General features: G+C 36.2%; 1 protein-coding gene across 1 annotated transcript in view; it reads right to left on the bottom strand.

Moving 5' to 3' along the window:
* VMP1 (vacuole membrane protein 1) overlaps nucleotides 1-24487 on the bottom strand; it is a 134587-nt gene that overhangs the window by 9027 nt on the left and 101073 nt on the right. Inside the window, exons 8-10 of the mRNA XM_039247319.1 lie at nucleotides 24106-24186; nucleotides 19805-19921; nucleotides 14911-14972 (exon numbers count right to left, since the gene is read on the bottom strand). Coding sequence (XP_039103250.1) covers nucleotides 14911-14972; nucleotides 19805-19921; nucleotides 24106-24186 — 260 coding nt within the window. The remainder of the gene's footprint in view (nucleotides 1-14910; nucleotides 14973-19804; nucleotides 19922-24105; nucleotides 24187-24487) is intronic.

A 24487-nucleotide genomic window follows, 5' to 3' on the forward strand; every position in this document is an offset into this window, starting at 1 on the left:
ATTCCTAAGAAGATATAGTTAGCAGACCAATTCAGTGCAGGATTGTTTAGTAATATATCAGAAAGAAGCTATTTCTGTAGAGAGGCAGACTGGATGTCTCTTTTTTACTGACTTCTAAGGGTCATTTATAAAGAGGGCTGTTAAGAATCTGGATAGTCAAACCTTAAGAAACTGAAACTCGTGCCCTCAGTTAAATTTTAATTATATTTCAAATGAGTATCAGGGGTCTTCAGAATTTTCTTGATTGAGTGAGGATCACTGTATGTAAATCAATAAGTCAGATTTATCCTCTGACTCCAGAGAATTCTACCATCTGAGATTTGGCCCAGGAGCACAGGAGTAGAGAGTTCTATTATTAAATGGAAAATGGTTTCCTGCAGACTCAAGCCAATAGGTGGTTCTGCTGAAGAGGCTGAATTTTACAATGAAGGTACTGGTAGGATATATTTTCAGAGATAAAAGCCCCTCCCATTCCACTGCCTCTTTACATGCTTATCTTGTCTTCCATACAGAAGAAGCAATGACAGTACTATAGAAGTTCAGTAAGAAGACGGACTAACAATTCCCTTTCTTCTTAAAAAAATTTTTTGCTATTTAAAGTAAACTCTACTCCCAATGTGGGGCTCAAACTCACAACTCCAAGATCAAGAGTCGCATGCTCTACCCACTAAGCCAGCCAGACGTTTTTTGATAAGTTTTATAAATAATTTTCTGTTTCCAGAAATGTGCACATTTTAGCCAAACACTATAGAGTTAAATCCCACCCCCCCCCCCACGCAGTGATCTAAACAGGCTTAACGGTTAGTATTTTAATGAGTTGTCATTTCCTGTCTGATAAAGATTCTCACAGTATTTAACCACCAGTTTCCCTGGGGCCCAACCAATACTAGAGCTCTATTCATAGTGACTCAGAATAGATCTCAGACTCCAGGCCTGATTCAACAATGATAGATTGCCCTCCAAATGAAATGGTAAGGTAGACTGCTCTGGAGAAGGGAGGAAGAGGGAGTGTAGTTTATCATGCAATCTTTCTGAAGAAGCCAAAGGCCATCATGCTGACTCCCATTAATATTTATAGTCTTCCAGCCCACAGAGATTAGAGAAAGAAAAAAAAAAAAGAGAAACATTGATACCTAATTAAGCCAGGAATATGACAAGCAAATGAAGTGGTGTTAATTGCAAATCAACTTACATTTAACCCAGTAAAAATGGGATCCCAAAATTCTGTATGACTGGAATGAAAGGGTTATTAATTTTCCCTTGTAATTGAATGGAGAACCTGAATCTTTGGAGCTAATGTTACAAGAAAAAAATGTTAACTGATGTATTCTAATTGCTTTTGGATCTGAAACGCGGTAGCCCTAACCCAAACCAAATTCCTTTATCTCAGGATCTTAGAAGAGTACCCCAACATAAAATAAAGTCGGAATGAAAACTGAACTACAGTAAAAAATCTAGGACTTTCTCAGATCTAAAAGTTTGGGTTGATAATCTCTGGCACTGTCTAAAATTCGTTGTGATTCAACCTCAGGATCTGGAATTAAAACATCTTGAATTTCATTCACATCTGCGTCCCTTTCAAATGATTTAAACCTCTTTTGTACTCAAGTTAATCCATTGTGTGCTCAGCGGTATTATAAACACATGACCCCACCGGTTTCTTAGCGGCTGTGTAGAAGGAAGGCCATTGCGTTATCCAGAAACATCAGGTGTATTGTTGCTACCGGTTCACAGCGTATTTCCAACACGGGCGTTTTTAAAAAAAGAATCTGCAACTGCCCTTGCTTTTGAACATTTGGAATTGTTTTCTATGAGAATCAGTATGGAGGTAAAACTTCCTTATAATTAGTAGCTACTCTTTGAATCATGCTATCATTAAAGGGACACTTTTGAAAACAAAACCTCAAATAGAATGCAGACTTGAGCAGTAGGAGCCAGGCGGGCATTTATGTTAATGAATGAAGCCAGAACTAAAGGAGCGGTTTATAAGAACCAAGTAAAAGTGACTGTCTGCCAAAGCAAAACCCTGTGAATAAATGAACTGATTTCAGTTCTGGAAAATGGCAAACTGGTGGCAGCTTTATACAGTGACGAATCTGTGGCTGGCTTGAAGACCCACTGAATTCTAAGGATGAAATCAGCAACAGGACCCACAGACCCAAAGATCAAGAATAAACGAGAGTTTGCAGATTTTAAATTGAAGGTGGGATGGCATAAAAATTTACTGACTTTAGTCATTCAAAGTGGCAGGATGGTGAGTAGAGAAAAAAATGACCATAGTGACTGGAATTCAACCTCAACTGAGAATGATCTAGTTATTCCTACATTAGTTAGGGAGAAAACCACAAAACGTAGCAGATAACGAAGAAAAAAAAGTCATGATCTCTGTTGTTAATGAACTTAATCTAGAAGGGTGATGAGAGGGGCGCCTGGGTGGCTCAGTCGGCTCAGGTCATGATCTCACAGTTTGTGGGCCGAGCCCCACGTCGAGCTCTGTGCTGACAGCTAGCTCAGAGCCTGGAGCCTGTTTCAGATTCTGTATCTCCCTCTCTCTCTGACCCTCCCCTGCTCATGCTCTCTCTCTCTNGAAAGGAAAAGTCAGGGTTTAATCAATTCTACTGCTGTTATAATTCAGAAGCATAGTAGAGATTTTTTTGAAGTAAACTAATGATGCCCAGTACTAAAAAAAAAAAAAAAAAAAAAAAAAAAAAAAAAAAAAAAAAAAAAAAAAAAAAAAAAAAAGCTAAAAAAGCTTAGACCAATGGTTTGTAAACATTTTGAATATATGTATATATTACTTATGCAAATAGTAAAATACACAAATACAAATTAAAAAGGATAAAATAAAGCTAAAATTAAAATAATTTAATTCTTAACTTTAAGTATGATGGCGTTTGTGTTATCATTAGTGAATATTTCAAGGCATATTACATACTTGTCCTTTATTAGAAGTAATAATTTCTAAATTTGTTGGCTGACTTCTATAGACATGTACTAGTGAGATGTCAATGCTGCAACTTTATTTTTACTGTTTCTTGTGACTGGATTTTTGGTACCATCTTCCTTCTGTTTCTTTATAGGAAACTTTTAAAGCTACTTGTCTGTTTTGTGAAGGTTAGTTTAATTAAAACTAGGAATCATAAATCTGATTAATAGGGCACAGAAAAACACAATAAATTGCAACAGACCCATTGTGAACCCCTTTTGTATCATGGAAATCCCACTGTTTCCTTAGCCTATTTTTGTATTCCATGAGATGTGATTTTCTGACATGTGGACTGAGGGAGTGCCAAACTGTTGGTAAACTATATGCTCCATGTGTGTAGTCCTATAAACTTTATAATGTGTGTGCTATCATAATGTTATATATGTAACAAAAATACACAAAAAAAGAAAATAACAAGGGTGAAAATAAATATAAATAGAAGTTCTATTATTTTAGTTCCATTCTGATTGTGGAGACCACTGGTTTAGACCATGAAGCTAAACTTTAAGGGGAATAAATATTATACCTTATTCCTAAGAAGATATAGTTAGCAGACCAATTCAGTGCAGGATTGTTTAGTAATATATCAGAAAGAAGCTATTTCTGTAGAGAGGCAGACTGGATGTCTCTTTTTTACTGACTTCTAAGGGTCATTTATAAAGAGGGCTGTTAAGAATCTGGATAGTCAAACCTTAAGAAACTGAAACTCGTGCCCTCAGTTAAATTTTAATTATATTTCAAATGAGTATCAGGGGTCTTCAGAATTTTCTTGATTGAGTGAGGATCACTGTATGTAAATCAATAAGTCAGATTTATCCTCTGACTCCAGAGAATTCTACCATCTGAGATTTGGCCCAGGAGCACAGGAGTAGAGAGTTCTATTATTAAATGGAAAATGGTTTCCTGCAGACTCAAGCCAATAGGTGGTTCTGCTGAAGAGGCTGAATTTTACAATGAAGGTACTGGTAGGATATATTTTCAGAGATAAAAGCCCCTCCCATTCCACTGCCTCTTTACATGCTTATCTTGTCTTCCATACAGAAGAAGCAATGACAGTACTATAGAAGTTCAGTAAGAAGACGGACTAACAATTCCCTTTCTTCTTAAAAAAATTTTTTGCTATTTAAAGTAAACTCTACTCCCAATGTGGGGCTCAAACTCACAACTCCAAGATCAAGAGTCGCATGCTCTACCCACTAAGCCAGCCAGACGTTTTTTGATAAGTTTTATAAATAATTTTCTGTTTCCAGAAATGTGCACATTTTAGCCAAACACTATAGAGTTAAATCCCACCCCCCCCCCCACGCAGTGATCTAAACAGGCTTAACGGTTAGTATTTTAATGAGTTGTCATTTCCTGTCTGATAAAGATTCTCACAGTATTTAACCACCAGTTTCCCTGGGGCCCAACCAATACTAGAGCTCTATTCATAGTGACTCAGAATAGATCTCAGACTCCAGGCCTGATTCAACAATGATAGATTGCCCTCCAAATGAAATGGTAAGGTAGACTGCTCTGGAGAAGGGAGGAAGAGGGAGTGTAGTTTATCATGCAATCTTTCTGAAGAAGCCAAAGGCCATCATGCTGACTCCCATTAATATTTATAGTCTTCCAGCCCACAGAGATTAGAGAAAGAAAAAAAAAAAAGAGAAACATTGATACCTAATTAAGCCAGGAATATGACAAGCAAATGAAGTGGTGTTAATTGCAAATCAACTTACATTTAACCCAGTAAAAATGGGATCCCAAAATTCTGTATGACTGGAATGAAAGGGTTATTAATTTTCCCTTGTAATTGAATGGAGAACCTGAATCTTTGGAGCTAATGTTACAAGAAAAAAATGTTAACTGATGTATTCTAATTGCTTTTGGATCTGAAACGCGGTAGCCCTAACCCAAACCAAATTCCTTTATCTCAGGATCTTAGAAGAGTACCCCAACATAAAATAAAGTCGGAATGAAAACTGAACTACAGTAAAAAATCTAGGACTTTCTCAGATCTAAAAGTTTGGGTTGATAATCTCTGGCACTGTCTAAAATTCGTTGTGATTCAACCTCAGGATCTGGAATTAAAACATCTTGAATTTCATTCACATCTGCGTCCCTTTCAAATGATTTAAACCTCTTTTGTACTCAAGTTAATCCATTGTGTGCTCAGCGGTATTATAAACACATGACCCCACCGGTTTCTTAGCGGCTGTGTAGAAGGAAGGCCATTGCGTTATCCAGAAACATCAGGTGTATTGTTGCTACCGGTTCACAGCGTATTTCCAACACGGGCGTTTTTAAAAAAAGAATCTGCAACTGCCCTTGCTTTTGAACATTTGGAATTGTTTTCTATGAGAATCAGTATGGAGGTAAAACTTCCTTATAATTAGTAGCTACTCTTTGAATCATGCTATCATTAAAGGGACACTTTTGAAAACAAAACCTCAAATAGAATGCAGACTTGAGCAGTAGGAGCCAGGCGGGCATTTATGTTAATGAATGAAGCCAGAACTAAAGGAGCGGTTTATAAGAACCAAGTAAAAGTGACTGTCTGCCAAAGCAAAACCCTGTGAATAAATGAACTGATTTCAGTTCTGGAAAATGGCAAACTGGTGGCAGCTTTATACAGTGACGAATCTGTGGCTGGCTTGAAGACCCACTGAATTCTAAGGATGAAATCAGCAACAGGACCCACAGACCCAAAGATCAAGAATAAACGAGAGTTTGCAGATTTTAAATTGAAGGTGGGATGGCATAAAAATTTACTGACTTTAGTCATTCAAAGTGGCAGGATGGTGAGTAGAGAAAAAAATGACCATAGTGACTGGAATTCAACCTCAACTGAGAATGATCTAGTTATTCCTACATTAGTTAGGGAGAAAACCACAAAACGTAGCAGATAACGAAGAAAAAAAAGTCATGATCTCTGTTGTTAATGAACTTAATCTAGAAGGGTGATGAGAGGGGCGCCTGGGTGGCTCAGTCGGCTCAGGTCATGATCTCACAGTTTGTGGGCCGAGCCCCACGTCGAGCTCTGTGCTGACAGCTAGCTCAGAGCCTGGAGCCTGTTTCAGATTCTGTATCTCCCTCTCTCTCTGACCCTCCCCTGCTCATGCTCTCTCTCTCTCTCTCTCTCTCAGAAATAAATAAAAAACATTAAAAAAAATAGAAGGGTGATGAGAGAAGGAAAAAAATGCATTTAAACTTACAGTACAAAAACCGGTAGACTTCTCCCTCAAAGTAACATCAGCAGTCGCTAATTTCAGCTGTAACAAGGTGAATGCAAGGGAGAACAAGGAGTGGACAGAAAAAATTCATGCTGATTCCCTATCAAATTCACCCGGTAGCCATCTGAAACTGACACTCTTGTCCAAACCTCCAAGTTCAAGTAGACTACCTCACTGCTTTCTATAGACTCCGTCCATATTCCTCTTTCTACCTCAAAATATCTTAGAATCTTTATTCTAGTTCTGAAGGAAGTAATGGTTAAAGAAAATACAGGCTTTTGATCTTATCTCCTGGATCCTATCTCCATCTCTTTCATTTACATGAATTTAACTTTTCTGTGTTTCAGTTTCCCTATCTACACAGCGATAGTACTTTACAGGTTTTGTTATGCATATTAAGTAAAAATGTATGTAAAGCATCTGGCAAAGCAGGTTCTTAGTAAATGCTAATTTTCAACCCACATCCTTTCCTTTTTTCATTTCTATTTGCCATCTCTAGCTTTTTACTAGTCTTTCCTTCAGCCTAAAAATACAATTCTAATAATGAATGAATGAATCCATTCATTTGTTCCTAACAATGAATGAATAAATTCATTCTGTCAACAAATATTTACAGAACACTTAAAATGTGTAAGGCATGACCTTGACCTACTTTTTCCTTTAGCCAACAATTCCTTGTAATATAATATAATTCAGTTCTAGTTTTCATCATTCTATGGAAGTGCTCTAATTATGGTCAAAAGTAAGTTCCTAATACAGTGACAATTTCTCATACAGTTTAGAGTTCCTGCTTTATCCTTTAGCTATGATGCCTCCCAATTATCTGTAACAAAAATAAAGGAGGGTTAAGTGTCAAAAGAGAAGATAACCAACTAAAGGAACAAGACATGAAAAAGAAGTTTTCCACCTAAACTGCAGAAGATTGTGTTAAAGTCAGTGTGTACAAATGAGTCTCAGCAGCTGGGATGTTAAAACTTAATGTATCCTTTTTCAGTTAGTACAAATATTTGTACTTTACACTTCCATAACCTTTTCTGATTATTTTATAGTGATCAAAGTAAAAGAGAATCAACTACATTAACCATTTTATATTTTAAAATGAAAGAATAGATTTTCTTTCTGGAGAAAAAAAAGTCCAGGCCAACATAGCTCACTCTGACCACTTGTCATAGGCTAAGGAACAAGAAACATCCTTAAGACTCAAGCATTTAATTACTCACTGGTTAAAATGATCTCTCTTGCCACAGGCAAGTCGACTCTGAGGTCAAACATCAAGTTAACTCAGAAATAGGAGGCAGCAAAGAGCATGGAACATTCTGTATCTGGTAAAAAGTCCCTGCTCCAGCCAGCCCCCTCCCCCAAGTCCAATGATTGAGTTATGGAAACTTTCCTGTGTGGTAAAACTAGGGACTTTGTCTTCCAATAAGACCCTGGCAACCTGACAATGAGCCAATGTTCTGCATATGGTTTGTTACGAGTCATATGCTTAATGTTATTTTCTGGGAATTCTCATCCTCTCTTTGGTGAGAATACTGGAACATGTCATTTTAATCATGATTTTAAGTTAGACTTGGTCATGCTCTTTAAGAAATATTTCCAGGTCTCTCCCATTTGGAGAAAGTCTAAAATTAAATAAAAATTAATTTTAAATTTTATTTAAAAAAAAAAAAGGACAGAAACAAATGTAATGCCTTTGAAGCTCTGAAGTTCCCTCTTTCTTTGGTTCTGTCCCTTGACTTATTTCACACTAAGATACCAAACAGTGAGAAACTCTACACACGCCTACTCTTTTTTTTCAGAATCTTTTTTCTCTGTCCTCTTGCCAAACATACCATAAATCAAAAGGCTTTCTCTCAAGGCTATTATCTGTATTCTAACATCTCTCAGAATATAAAACTGATTCATTACATATATTCAGATTTCCATATATAACTAGATTAACACTTTGATTTAGGAAAAGATAATTGAGATATCTTTCTTTAAACTTAATGACATTAGTGATTACTTTCCAGAACTAAGAAATAAATCTACTAATTATTATTTCTAGTTGAGGGAAGGGAACTATTTACTCTTAAAATTATAGTAAGTTTTGAAGGTAGAGCTTACATTCTCTCTGGGACCTTAGGACTGTCATACCATGACATACTGTACTAAAAAACAAGGGTATACTTAGGATATCATATTTAGCTGGGCCACTCCCTAGTTCCATTAAGAGCTGCAGCTCTTTGGAAAGGAATATTTCCTTCAGTAATCAGTATAGCATTCAGACCTGTGTAAAATTAATACTAAACCACACCACCAGAGATGTAATGGTCAATAATAACTCAATGCTGGGGGTGAGGTGGACTGGGGGTCGGGGAGATGGTGGAGAGCAGTTTATTTAGCCTGGTAGGCCACAGGCATACTTGTGGTAAGAATCTGTCAAAATATGGCCCTAGACAAAATTACCTTATCAAAACTAAATCATCAAAACTGAGGGTTATCTTGCTTATGTCCAATCGCTCTTTGATTCACCTTTTCCCTCTTCTGTGTTGTCCCTTTCATTATACTCTCAGGCTCTTTACTATGTACTCACCTTTCCAGCACTAAGAAATGCTTATGAAGCATTGTTCGAAACAGTAAAAAACACTGAAACATTTCAAATGCTCATCAGTGGTTAACTGGATAAATGATTACTCAATGGAATAACATATAGCAACCAAAATGAATTATGTTCAACAGCACAGAGTGGTATTAGCAATATAATAGAAGTCTGAAACAATTACATAGAGTATGATACTCCCCCCCCTTTTTTTTTTTAAAGTTTATTTATTTTGAGAGAGTGCACAAGTGGGGGAGGCACAGAGAGAGGGAGAGAAAATCCCAAGCAGGCTTTGCACCATCAGCATAGGGCCTAATGTGGGGCTTGAACTCATGAACCAAAAGATCATGACCTGAGCCGAACCCAGATGCTCAACCGAGCCCCACAGGCACCCATAGTATGATATTCTTTTTATGAAAAATAAAAACACAAAACTAAAGCACAAATTATATAAATGAGTTATTTATAACAACTCAGAGCCCATTTCCTTATCAATAAGAGGAAAAAATACCCACCATACAAGGCTAAAATTAAAAGTAAACTGTAATAGGGGCGCCTGGGTGGCTTAGTCGGTTAAGCGTCCGACTTTCGCTTAGGTCATGATCTCGCGATTCATGGGTTCGAGCCCCGCGTCGGGCTCTGTGCTGACTGCCAGCTCAGAGCCTGGAGCCTGTTTCAGTCTGTGACTCCCTCTCTCTCTGACCCTCCCCTGCTCACGCTGTCTCTCTCTCTCTCCTAGAAATAAATAAAAAACATTTAAAAAAAAAAAAAAAAAGAAATCTACTCCTGATATCACTGTTGTACTATATGCTAACTAACTTGGATGTAAATTAAACAATAAATAAATTAAAAAAAAAAAAAGTAAACTGTAATAACAACTGTATGTAAAGTGCTTATTATGTTAAAAAAAATAGTACACTTGGGGTGCCTGGTTGGCCCAGTCAGAAAAGTATGTGACTCTTGGTTTTGGGGTCATGAATTCAAGACCCATGCTGGGTGTAGAGATTACTTAAATAAATAAATAAACTTAAAAAAATAACACCCTCAAGAATTATTTGTACAATCTTTGATGAAAAGCTTTATCCCAGTTAAAGGCCAAGAATTAGGCCTCCCCTCAATCCTCCCTAAGAGTATACAAAATAGTCACTTAGCAGTCTACCTTTCTTCTACTTTTTAATTTTAATTTTTTAATGTTTATTCATTTCTGAGAGAGAGAGACAGTACGAGCAGGGGAGGGTCAGAGAGAGAGGGAGACACAGAATCTGAAGCAGTCTACAGGCTCTGAGCTAGCTGTCAGCACAGAGCTCAACGTGGGGCTGGAACCCATGAACTGTGAGATCATGATCTGAGCCAAAGTTGGATGCCAAACCTACTGAGCCACCCAGGCGCCCCAGCAGTCTACCTTTCTATCTAGTCAACAGAAACTGGAAAATGAGACTAAAGACACAGGCAACAAAAAAAACTGAGATGAAAGGCACTATTTATTGCTGGTGACTTTTTAAATTTTTTATTTTTATTATTTTTTCACATTTATTTATTTTTGAGAGAGACAGAGAGAGAGCAAGCAGGGGAGGGGAAAGAAGAGGGGTACAGAGGATCCAAAGCAGGCTCTGTGCTGGCAGCAGACTGCCTGATGCGGGCCTCAAACTCATGAACCAGGAGATCATGACCTAAGCCTAAGTCAGATGCTTATCTGACTGAGCCACACAGGCGCCCCACTGGTGACTTTTAAAAAAATGTTTATTTATTTTTGAGAGAATGAGAGACAGAAAGAGCGCACAGGGGAGGAGCAGAAGAGAGAGGAAGACAGAGAATCTGAAGCTGGCTCTGCTCTGAAAGCAAAAAGCCTGATGAGGGCTTGAACTTGTGAACCATGAGATCATGACCTAAGCTGAGATTCAGTCAGATACATAACTGACTGAGCCACTTGGGCTCCCTGAGATGGAAAGCATTTTAAAAATTCATATGCCTTGGAATGTTAAGCCACTGACAGGAGTATGTTTCAACTAATCTGTACCATACTTTGATACAGGGCATTTCACTTTTGATTGGAAGTTAGAAAGGTTGTCAGTGGCCTCCTGAACTGAAGAAGAAACACTACCAGTTACATAACTAGTCTGGGCAGACTTCATATTCAAATCTCGATTTATTTTGTTCAAAGGCTGTATACTCTTTTCATGTCCCACTCCCTAGGTCTCCTTTACTCTTGAGGTTCATTTTTCATTCTTCCTTGTCTCAGTATCTCATCATTTTAAATTTGAATTGTTGCTGACTTTTTTTGGTCTTGTCTTTTGATTTTTTTCCTTTACCACAGCAACTCGCCACTCCCTTAATTATGGGTATATAGTTTTAAATATCCTTCAAAAGCCTGTATTCCAAACTTTACTAGTTTAGTTTGATGACTTGCTAAACCATTTACAGTTTAACAGTGTAAAGAGGGACAACTAACAATCAAAGGAGAATGTTATTAGAGCAAGCTACAGGTAGTATTTTCAGATCAACTCACCAATGAGTCTAGAGTGGCGCCTGGGTGGCTCAGTTGGTTAAGCGTCCGACTTTGGCTCAGGTCATGATCTCACGGTTCATGGGTTAGAGCCCCGAGTCGGGCTCTGTGCTGACAGCTAGCTCAGAGCCTGGAGGCTGCTTCAGATTCTGTATTTCCCTCTCTCTCTGACCCTCCCCTGTTCATGCTGTCTCTCTCTCCCAGAAAAAAAAAAAAAAACCCAATGGGCTTAGGGAGTCAATTTAACTGTTCTTCCTTTTTCTAAAATAAAATGCTAAATTATTTTATATGTAATAATAAATATATATCTACTAGAAATTCATTATTCTTGTTTAAGTTCATTATCAGTCCAGGTTTGGTGAGTCTGTTTATTAATTATTTAAAAGTATCTCCTACTTCAAACTGTAGGAAAACAGATCATGTCTAGCTCAATTAGAGGATTTGATGAAAAGATAATGTAACTCCTGGGGCACCTGGGTGGCTCAGTCAGTTGAGCATCCTACTCTTGGTTTTGGCTCAGGTCATGATCTCACGGTTCGTGAGTTCGAGCCCCACACTGGGCTTGGGATTCTCTCCCCACTCATGCACTCTCTCTCTAAAAAATACACTGTAAAAAAAAAAACTTTTTTTAAAGATAATGTTATTCCTGACAAATATGAAAAAAAAAAACCACTCAATGACATCTGGTAATACAGAATTATTATCTGCCAAGTCTGATTATTTATGCTGTTTAATACATTATCTAGAAAAGAAGCTGATGAGGTAATCCCTATAGACAGCACTGGGGAAAAGAGATCAGGATGTTCCAGTATCCATTTCCTGAAAACAATTTTAAAAATATGATACCACCCATTTAATTCAATTAAAACTGGATTCCAGCAGGTCTTGCATATCTTAGAATACCTTTATGCAAAACCACCTTTTTTTAAAAACAAATTTGAGAGAGAAAAAGAGAATGCATGCATCTGTGCATACATGCACATGCTTGACTGGAAGAGGGGCAGAGAAAGAGAGAGAGAATCCCAAGAAGACTCTGTGCTATCAGTGCAGAGCCCAATGTGGAGCTTGATCTTACAAACTGAGATCTTACAGTGCACAGGATAGTTGCCCACAACAAAGAATTACCTGGCTTAAAATGTCAACAGTGCAAAGGTTAAGAAGCCCTGAACTAGGCAAAGGGAAAAGCACAAGCAAGTAAAGACCATACATGGGAGACTCAAGAAGAGAAAATTATAGAGGATACATCCATCATACAAGGTTCTCTAGATCATGTTCAAGAACTTCAACTTTATTTTAAGAATGAAGAAAAAACAAGTAAAAAGGGTTTCAAGATGATGAGGAGCTGGGGGTAAGGGCTGTGGTGTAATGTGCTCAGATTAATATTTTTGAAAGGTTACTAACTGCAGTATAGAGAACAGATTGGAAGGGAATGTAACTTGATGTGAGTAGGTAAGACAGGTAGTTATCTAATCTTTTTATTTGTTTATTTATTTAGTTAGTTATTTTAATTTTAATTTTTTAACGTTTATATATTTTGAGAGAGAGAGAGAGAGAGAGAACGAACGAACAGTGGGGGAGGGATAGAAAGAGGGAGAGACATAATTCCAAGCAGGCTCCGTGCCATCAGTGCGCAGCGTGACATGGAGCTCAAACTCATGAACCTGTGAGATCAGGCCCTGAACCGAGATCAAGAGTCAGACACTTAACTGACTGTGCCACCCAGGCACTCCACTAATCTAACTTTTTAGAAACTCCAAAGGGTGGGGAAACAGAAGGTGGTAGTGGTGGGTAAGTCACTGAAAAACTTCCTTCTGTAAGTGGGAAGCATGGGAACAGGAGAAGGGAAGGATGTAGAATGCTACGTGTAAAGTCACTCCTGTAACATGTGGATTTTTGTAGTAGTCAGCTGTGTGTCCTTCATAATTCTCGAGGTGGAACAATAAACTCTAAGAACAGATGAAATGCCTTCTTTGTATTTAAAAAATAAGGGAAAAGAATATTTCTTCTTTCTTTATGAATGTGATATATGGTGGCTTGTAAACCAATTTATTTGTAAGGATCCAGGCAACAAAAAACTGGAGTAATTAAATTTTAATGTACAAACTATAATCCACATTTGTGATCAGAAGCTTATTAAGAAGTAATAAAAGCAATAACTGGCCCCACTGAGTATATTCTCAAGAATATGTCTTTCCTTGATTATATTAAAACTATAATAAAAAATATTAAAACTATTTTATTATAAAATATATTATATATAGAAGAGAATAAATATAATATACAATGTATGATTTAAAGAATAATAAAACAAATACTTATGAACTTACGTTCAAATGGCAATTTTTTTAAATAGCAAAAATTTTCATAAGTGTTTTATTTAACAAATGGCTTTTAAGATAAAGATTTATGTTAAAACTATATAAAGGGAAAAAACACAAAAAACCAAAAAACTACATACAGGGTACTTTCTACCATTGGGCAGTTGAACTATTTTTTCTTAAAGATTTTATTTATTTTTTATTTATTTTTAAATGTTTTATTTTTTAAGAGAGAGAGAGAGAGAGAGAGAGAGACAGCATGAGCAGGGAGGGTCAGAGAGAGAGGGAGACACAGAATCAGAAGGAGGCTCCAGGCTCTGGGCTGTCAGCAGAGAGCCCAACGCGGGGCTCGAACCCACGAGCTAGGAGATCATGACCTGAGCCGAAGTAGACGCCTAACCAACTGAGCCACCCAGGTGCCCCATTAAAGCTTTTATTTTTTAGTAATCTCTGCACCCAACACAGAGCTCAAACTCACAACTCTGAGATCAAGAGTCACATGCTCTATGGACTGAGCCAGCCAGGAGACCTTGGGCAGTTAAACTATTAAATGGAAACCTCTCACCTGTAAACACCGAATTAGACATATATACATAAAGTTTCATTTACTATGTGACAGTATTCCTATTCCAGTTAATAATTTGATTAACCAGATAAATGAGTCTTTATTTTTATCAAAGTCAACTCCATAAATTTGTGACATTATCATTTAAATCATAAGTTAAAACTTATCTTACTTCTATAAACACAAAAATAAAAGCTTTGGATAGTCTAGGCTTTTTAAAAAATGGCCAGATTTTTCTCTAGTGAAGTAATAAGTTCATAACTGACATATTTTATATCATCTTATCATGCCTTCTCTAATGAAATATTAATATTTTATGTGAGATTTATCTTTAAATTAAATGCAACTGTGTATCTGGCATCCAATTTTGGCTAAAAATCACAGCATTGTACTAAAGCACCATTAAACTGTTAATAATACACACATGTCTTTTATACAAAAAAAATTCTTATTTCTTTGGAGGAGCAACAGTCTCAAACTCCAAAGCTTCTTTTAAATCAAGAATTATATGACTTTAAAATGAAAATTTAATTACAACTTTAAAATTAAATAAGGATTATCTGAATTTCATCTTTCTCTGTTGTAGAGCAAGAAAGTCTTCAATTTAATAACAGGGCAAAAGATTTTTCTTTCTCAAAAGATAAAAAAAATGCATTAGAAAAATTATGTCTCAATAAAATCTTCTATACATTTTCTTCTGTTCAGTAATGATGTTAATATTAGTACATAAAGAATTACTCACCCGATGAAAGCCACCATCTGCTCCACTATGTGTTTGCTGAATGTTATTATAACGAAGAGTTTCTGTAAAGAAAATGCCAGTTAAAATCTCTGTTATCCCCCCCAAAGCCCCAATATAAATTCATAATTCTGGTAAGAGTTTGAAAAGGTGACATACTACCCCCATTGCAATTTTTAAAATTAAAAAAAAAAAGAAAAAAGAAAAAGAAACACCACTTTACTGACAAATGCTACCTACTTTGTATTTTAAAGATGTTTTTCTTTAACACAGCTGTATTCTAACCAGGATACATGACCATGTCTGAGGGAAACATATGAGTCATGAAACCCAAGCCTGGGTGGACATTCCACATGTTCTTTGTATTCTAGAATGGAGTATACAAACTGAAGTCATGGGTTCCCATATAGACCCCACTAGTGAAATTACAGCTGATCAGCTGATGACATGGGTCTGGGCTAAATCTAATCCAGAGGATCTTGAAAGGCCTGTATGTCCTTCATAGAAAGTTTATAGAAGTTATTATTAAAGTTCCATTCTCAGATCCTGAATGATTCTGGACTTTTAGGCTTACTATACAAGCAAACATATGGACAGTCACTGAGAATCTTTATCAGATTTGGGTCATTTCAATTTGGTGTTATTTAGTACTCTCCAATAATTAAAGATGTTAATACCCTGCCGTACTAGTAAAGATGCCTTTAGCACTAACAGGTAGCAAATGTCCTCAACTCAAATAAATGTTCAAAATAATATATAACATAAGGCGTTATTCTGGATTTTCAGGGAACACACAAAGCTGGGAAGGACACTTCTTCAATGCCCTGAAGAAATTTAAAAAGTTTTCTATATTATAGTAGAAAAATGATGACATTACTAGTAAAAATGTGCTATAGAAGTTCAGAGAAATGAGAGGTCACATAAGTACAATTAGAGACTCAAGAAGGTAATAGTAAAGTTTAACTCTAAAGGATTGATAACAGTTCTGATTAAATATGAGTAATTCTAGGTTCTCCCTCCAAATTCCTGAGGATGACTGCTTAAATCTTTGTTATTGTTTGTCAAATAATAACTTCAGCCTATGCAACCACAGGGGAGGGAAGAAAAATAAAATCACTAACAGTGGACTTTTTTGTCCACCCATTAGACTAAAGCACATCATTTCAGGTAGAAGACTAATAAGGCAATGATATTTTCTTAAGGAATGTCCTAGTGTTAACAGAGATGCTGGCAGCTGCACAGCTGGGTACGTGTAAGGAAGTAAGACTAAAAAAGAAAAAAAGTTCATAGTTTTTTTTGGTGTTTATGTATCTTAATTTTTTTAAATGTTTACTTATTTATTTTTGAGAGAGAAAGAAAGAGGGAGACAGAGAATCCAAAGCAGGCTCCAGGCTCCAAGCTGTTAGTACAGAGTCTGACGTGGGGCTCGAACCCACAAACTGTGAGATCATGACTTGAGCTGAAGCTGGGTGCTTAACCACCTGAGCCACCCAGGAGCAGCTATATTTATTAATTTTAAAAAGATACTACTTATCTTATGGAAAAAGCAAGCCCATATAGATGTCAAAAATAGTTACAAGATGGATGGTGATGTCATAAACAATGTTATATAAACAGTATTTGAAGATTACAAAATTAACAAGACAATTATACAGATCATTTTGGGAGAAAAGCATTATATATAGGGGTCCTTCTAGTTTCCATACTAAAAGCCAGTTAGCTGAAACTATAAATCTTTCACTAACAATGGCTTTGTCTCTCAGTGATTTCACCACCATGAGTTTTCCCTTACCATCATTTCCTAACACTGAAAATAAGCCAATGCCCAGATAATTGCATAATTTCATTGCCTAAAAACAAAACAAGACTTTCTTTTTATATGCAACAGCTTGAAAATTCACTGTGCTGGGCAAGACATAAATGTGTCAGATATTTAAGAACATATGTCTCATCTCAGAGTCATTCGGGCTGAAGGTCTGAGTGGGGATTCTACCAAATAAAGAACTAAAATAAACAAACAAAAGGCACAGACCACCAGACAGCCCATTCAACCATGTGTGCAGAGTAGTCAAGGGAAAGGGTTGAATAGGAAAGGAAAAAAAAAAAAAGAGGGTATAGGGAACTAATGGTGCCAGAATGAACTATGAAACTATCTATAAAAGAAAGGTCCCTCAATGGAAAAAAGAGGCTTAAATTCATTTGTTAAGAATTTATTGAGTGTCTACAACATGTTAGATGACATTCTAGGAACTAGAATACCTCAGCGAGCCAAAGACAATTTTCTACCTTCATGGAGCTTCCATTTATGTGTATGTGTCTGTGTTGGAAATAGAGGCAATAAACAGTATACACGGTCAGTAAATTACAGGGTATATGAAATACTGAGTGTAAGTATATTGACTTTGGAAATCCCAATCTAATATTATTAGGTGGGCTAATTTGAAATTTTTAGGGGAAGTTTAACAAATAGCAAGGTATCAGTAAAAATAACAGTATTTTTTGCTGTTTGCTTTAGGCTGAGGAAAAAGAGAGAAGAAGCAGAAGAAAAGATGGGTTTATTATTAGATTTCAGAAAAATCTGTATGTGGGGTCTCCTCCTGTTTACTTCAGAAACAGTTAAAACGCTTATGTTATGCTCTTCTACTGCTTACCCAAGAAATGAGAAATGTTTGTCGCCCTGAGCTACATCTGGATGGACATCAAGTAACATGCCTTTAGAAAGTATGTGTCTCCATGATACAGTGGAACACAGCAAACACATCCCATGGTCTGTTTAGTGAAGGAACTCAGATTCTCTGCTTTCAAAAACACGGAGCGATTTTAGCTTTCTTTCTTCCCTTCTACACACATACAGGGAATACCTTCAAATTTATAGAGTTTGGTTTGAATTCTAGGGCCTAGGCATGGATTTTATCTTCTTTAACACTCTGTTCTCCTACTTATGAAATGTGGATAATAACTACCTCACAGGATTGTTCTGAGGTAACCAATGCAAACTGCCTGGCAAAGGTGTTGATAAATAGCAGGCATTATACAATTCAGTTTCCTTAATTGTAAAAGTAATTTATAGTTTAGAAGGCAATGCAAAAGAATGTAAAGAACACTGGACTTGAAGCTGTAAGACTTGGGTTCAAATTCTAGCTGTTACTTACATTCTTAGGCAACTCTATTTATTAATCTTCCATGTTTGACAATTACAAAACTGGAGTAGTGATTTCTCTATCCAATGATTATAGTAATCAAATCAGCTCACATACACTAAGTGCTTTAAAGTGTGAAGTACTAAAAAGAAAATAATAATAATTAAAAAAAATAAAGTGTGAAGTCCTATGTGAAAAAACTAAGCATTATTATAACTTGATAAAATCTAAGAATGTTTAAAAAATATACTATTTTGAATATTCTGAAGTCTGATAAGTTACATGCCCTATCACTATATTCTTGGCATAATAAATTTTACTAGTAGTTTATGGAAAGTTACTATGCAAAGCTGGATTAATAAAGTTTATGGATTCCCAGAGAGGTTGCTATTATAAAGGGAATTACAATAATCAGTTATTGTTCCTTAGGCATTAATACTTTTAAAAGGGCTATTAATACTTTTCAAAAAGCAAAATGATAGCATCCTTCCTCCCCCAGAAAGAACTAAAAAAAATCAAAGAAAAAATGATCTTCTGATACACTGCAAAACAATTTCCTATTGACCAAGGTATTTTATTATTTGTAAAATCCCAATATGATTATGTCATATTTACCAAAGTAACTAGCATTCCCATATTAAAAAAATACTTTCATTGAAAAATATATTTAACGTAAGTGGGAGAAAATACATTCCTTGAAGGAGGAATGTCCTTGGAATTTTGAGTAATTATCATGGCAGGAAAGTAGAGGATGGGCTCAATAAAGTCATCTCAAATGCTAAAATTGAATATTAGAAACTGGACAGGCAGAAGCAGCTGAAGTTTTCCTGTCTCATTCTGCTCTTCCAAGAACTGAAGGCAGAGAGATGTTAGGAAGAAACTGGAGAAAATTAAAAGATAAGCTTTTAATTTTTGAAGGCATCATACCAGGGCAAAGACATTACACACTGCTCTTGCCTTTCCTTTCGTGAATGTCTCTTTGTTGCAAACCTCACTGATTAAGAAATTCTTTTCAGGTTAATTTTATTTTATTCTAGTGAAATTTGCCCTTTTAAAAGGAAACAATTCATATTGAGGTTCTAGAAGCACATATTCATTTCCCCTCATTTTCTTTCCTCTGTTCATATATATTTACACACACCTCTGTCCTGAAGCTTTTGTTAACATTGGCTATGAACAATAGCTGATTCTCACTTCTCTAACCACAACCCACAGCTCTTCGCCTCTCCACAGACCTCTTTCTTCCCCATTCTTTGCCACACTGACATCTGGCTGGTTTTCTGTAAAGGACATTGGTGCCCTGAGAGGAAGTATTATTTGGGGGTAAGAAAGAAAAGTGGAATTAGTGAAAGGCAATATTCTCTCAGCTCACAGTCGGTCAAAGTATGACATTTTTGGGTTATGTATGTGAAAATGACGATATGCATTTTCCTATATAGGAACACTATTTTTGTTTGATAAAAGTCTTAGATGAAATAAAGACAGACAGGAAGGGAGGGAGGAAGAAAGAAGGAAAGAAAGAAAACAAAGAAAAAGTCATTAAGGGCCACAATTTTCCAACAGGGACAGGGAAAACCTGCCCCCAATTCACTAACCTCCAGATGACTTTCCACAGTTAAATAACTAAGGAAAATACCAACCCAAAGAAGCAGAACCAAAATATTAACAATTCACACCAGAATGAGCAAAGGAATTAAGTTTTAATGCCTTTCAATGGGCTCACCATCATCAGACAGTAAATCAGAGGGTATAATTACCTGGATATGCATTTTAATTATTGCTTTTCCAATCAGAGTTGCACCAAAGAAAGTCCAAAAAGGTACAAGAAAGTGTCCACATGTTATTCCAGCCAGGTCAAATAGAGGATTTGGAATCTATTAAAAAAAAAATTAAAATGCGACTTTCATACATAATCCAAGGAACAGTTTTAATGTTACCACCTACAGGTATGTGAAATTATGCTTCAAACCTTGCTTATATTGCAAAGAGAGGCATAGGTTCCCTGATCAAGACTAGACTGTTCAGAAGGTTAAGCAAGTATTCTAATGTTTCTTTAAATGGGGTCTCATATTCATCTTAGGTTGCTCTTCAAAGCAAACCCAACTGTCCTTTTGCTTACATTACTTATGGCTAATGCTCCATAAGTATGCTTTTTTCTATCATACTTGAATTGGATAAAACCAATGAACCCACAGGAATTTAATCCCATTCAGCAGATTCTTCACCGTTTGGTAGCTGTGTCTATGGTGAGGTATAAACGAAGAAAAAGCCCTGAGATTATTTCAGTAATACTGGGATTGTAAAATCTTCAGCTTGAAATAATATTATCTAGAAATGACTCACATCTATACAGCAAATGTTCTTACGAAATTCACAAATATATTTACAGGTAGATGTACTTTTATTCCCCAACGTAATAAAAAAACCTTGTGATTTGTATTTTGCACAGATGAATCTCATAATTTGTATGATAGTGCAAGGCTGTGAGGCTGTGTAATATATTTTAGGCAGAAAATCAAGTGTGGAAATATGAGTGCATAGATTCAGATGTTTTGGATACTCAGTCCCAGACAAAGAAGTGATTCACAACAAATACCTTTTCCAAACATTCCCACATTTCAAGAATGCTGAAAGACAATTTCATGTAAAAATGCAAGGAAACCACAAGCTGCTTTTGAGCACTTCATCCATTTTTCTCCCATAGAAGCACTCTGTCCTTCTGGCAGTCAGCAGAACCACTCACAAGCCAATTAATTTATATAATTTCATTTTTGAACTTTCAAAGAAAAGCCTACTTGTTTAAAAGATATTTGTCACATATGTTCTTTTTAAAAACAATGCCATGACTAAATTAGAATTCAAATATTCTTTTGTTTGTAACACTTGGATTTAGTAACTTTTATTTTTCTCATCCAAATTCAAATGTTTTATGCAAGTTCATCAGTCGTTTGATCATGTAATAACAGTATCATTTGCAGAGCTTTCCATCTATCATTTCTTATACTTTCTCATGTGACCCTTATAACTCCATGGATTAAAATTTTAATTGTTTTCCGTTATTATCAGGCTCTAATTCAAGTTGAAATAGAGATTAAAGTATACAAGATATGTAAATCAGAATAGATCAAAAATTAGAATTTGTTAACCATAGTGGACACCTCTGTGTATGCTGGATACCCTCTGACCATAATCAATGAGTTTATTGTTGCATGTGCATTTTTTTTTTAAGCTTATTTTGAGAGAGAGAGTGCGAGCACGAGCAAGGGAGGGGCAGAGAGAGTCCCAAGCAGGCTTTGCTGTCAGCAAGGAGCCTGGTGTAGAGCTGGAACCTGTGAAATTTCAGACCGTGACCTGAGCCAAAACCAAGAGTCAGACAAACTGAGCCACCCAGACACCCCTTCTTTTTTTCCCACCATCTAACTAAATACACAGAAAGGAAGACTGAGATTAAAAGAACTACTAGTGGGGTGCGTGGGTAGCTTAGTCGGTTAAGTATCCAACTTTTAATTTTGGCTCAGGTCATGATCTCACATTTCGTGGGTTCAAGCCCCATGTTGGAGACATGTGTCTTTGTGCAGACAGTGCTGAGCCTGCTTGGGATTTCTTCTCTCTCCTTCTCTCTCTGCCCCTCCCGTACACGTTATCTTTCTCTCTCTCTCAAAATAAATAAATAAAATTTAAGAAAAAAAGAGCTATCAAGTAGCTTAGGAGTTTTAATTTGTTAGTTTAAATGTTAACAACAAAATAACTAACAAACATTTTACCTTAAATCAAGTATATGTACTTTTAATATTTTAACAGAAATATCAAAAATTTTCTAGAAAAAAGTTCCCAGAAGGCCAAACTGATCTATCAATTTCTGTTCAATACTGATTATTCCTAGTCAAACATAAAGAAGACTGACTAGGATAGAAAATGGATTTGCAACAGAGATGACACAGGGATGGATGAGTGCTAAAGAATAAATACCATTTTTTGTTTTAATAAATTGAAGGTACTCTTATTTTCTCTAGAAATAATGGAAACTAATTTTTATTGAATGCCTTGACTTTTTAGGGTACTTTTCTTAAGTTTCTACATCACCAACTAACTTAACTTAATCCCCCAAACAATGCCATACGATATCCTTGTGCTCATTTTACAGAAAATTGAGACAGACAGGTTTGACTGTTTGAGAGAGTAGGGTTTCAGCAGCAGAGCAGAATTTCAACCCAGGCAATGTAGCTCCCATGCTTGTTTTCTTAGCCTCTAAAGTAAGGACATTTTTATCCATTAGGCCTCAATTTAATCCCAGTCTGCTGACTTCCATAGCACTTTCTACTTATCCTGGTACTTCAGTGGTCTCCACTCACTAGACTTCAGGATCCTCGAGGAAAGGGAATATATCTTTCATCTCTTTATTTCCAACACTCAGTGACTGAATCAAAGCTGAGGAAAATGGTTGAACATTTATGTTCTAAGTACTGTTATTTCACATATATGCATGTATTAAAACAATTTTTTTAATGTTTATTTTTGAGAGAGAGAGAGAGCGGGGGGCAGGGGGTGTTAGAGAGAGACGGAGACACAGAATCTGAAGCAGGCTCCAGGTTCTGTGCTATTAGCACAGAGCCTGACACAGGGCTCGAACTCACAAGCCATGAGATCATGACCTGGGCTGAAGTTGGACACTCAACTGACTGAGCCACCCAATACCTCTCATATATGTTTTCTTAAATCCTCACATTAGCCTTTACAATGATAGGTGTCTTATTGTCCCCGTTAAACAAATTATAAATCTAGAGCTCAAAGACAGTAACTTGATTAGGTTACCTAGTTAGTAAGAGGCAAAACTGGTTTAGGATTGCCAAAGTCAAGTCTCTTTCTGCAATATCACATTATAGTATACTTACATGCTGCTCAAATACTTGAGAGACCAATATATTATGATAAAGAGCTCATACATTGAAATGAAAACTTAGATTATGAAAATTTCTAGTACTGGAGCGCCTGGGTGGCTCAGTCGGTTGAGCAGGTTGAGCGTCGGACTTCGGCTCAGGTCATGATCTCGGAGTTCGTGGGTTCGAGCCCCGCGTCGGGCTCTGTGCTGACAGCTAGCTCAGAGCCTGGAGCCTGCTTTGGATTCTTTGTCTCCCTCTCTCTCTGACCCTCCTCTGCTCACGCTGTCTCTCTCTCTCTCAAAAATAATTAAAACATTAAAAAAAAAACTTTGGCATCAAATGTCCTCTTTTTTTGGCCATTTGTTTTACTAAGGCAGGGGAGGGGGAGAGAGTACTCAAAGATATATTCATATTCTAGAACATAATGGACAAAGTAGCTGTGTGTCAGTAGATAATAATTTTGTGAATTATATTTACAGCTGTAGTTTTTATCATATCAATTAGGTATCACCACTGAACTGCCAAAAATTGTGTAGAGGCTACCAAAGAAAGCTTTGATCAAAATGCTCCATTTCAAATATAACTGTTTTTATTATATTAGAAAAGGACCAGGATAAACACCAACTCATCAAGGAATGTCAATTTCCCAAATGTGCAATTTGAGAAATTAACTAAGTTTTTGACATAAGTGGCTTCTTAGTTCACTGTTGCCAAAGATGCTCTTAACTTTGACCCAAAGGAGTCAATTACCTAACTTGGTATAAATATCTCTTAAGACAAGGTTTCATATGACTTCTTCCATATTACTAATGCTTGAAATTTTGGAAAATACTACCTATCTCTAACTCTGGAAAGAATGAAGTCATTCTTACTTGGTTAAATGCACTTCATTTTATAAGTTCTTCATGGAAAGGATGAATTTTATTTCTTTTATCCTTATTGAACCTAGCCATTTAGGTTTGAAGTCACCATGGCAAGATGAAATGCTTAAAAAGTTAATAAACTAGATAATCATCCATCCAACAGAAACAGCTCATTTGATGAATAAGATGAATGATTAATAAACTTATATGGTTACCTTATTTTTTTTCCAAGTGTGTTATCTTTAAAAACAAACTGGATCAAAATATAAATCTACCATTTATTGGAATTCCTCACTTTTAATACAATTCACTTACTGAAGCACAGGCCAAAATTCCAAAAAATCCAACCTTCTGTACTAGGTTTTGAACTGCCAGTTTAGCCCGGGAAGCAAAGTCCTGTAGGAGGATATCAAAACATTAATGATATGTATAAGGAAAAAGAAAAGATGGCTCTTTATAGAGTTTATGATATTAAATACCTCACAACCTAATTCACTTAATCATTGCTTTTGATGAATGATTTTAAAAAAAATCAGAGGTTGCACTAGAAAATATGAAATACTTGACAGAACATTAGTTATACCCTTAAAGATAAACTTTTACCACATTTCAAGAATAAGCCAAAACACTGTTACTTTACTTTCCAGATTATCTCTGGATTATCTAGAGATGAAGAAAATGTTATAAACTAACTATG

Source organism: Hyaena hyaena, unplaced genomic scaffold, assembly GCF_003009895.1.
Source record: "Hyaena hyaena isolate Hyena2069 unplaced genomic scaffold, ASM300989v1 scaffold_298, whole genome shotgun sequence".
Taxonomy (NCBI): domain Eukaryota; kingdom Metazoa; phylum Chordata; class Mammalia; order Carnivora; family Hyaenidae; genus Hyaena; species Hyaena hyaena.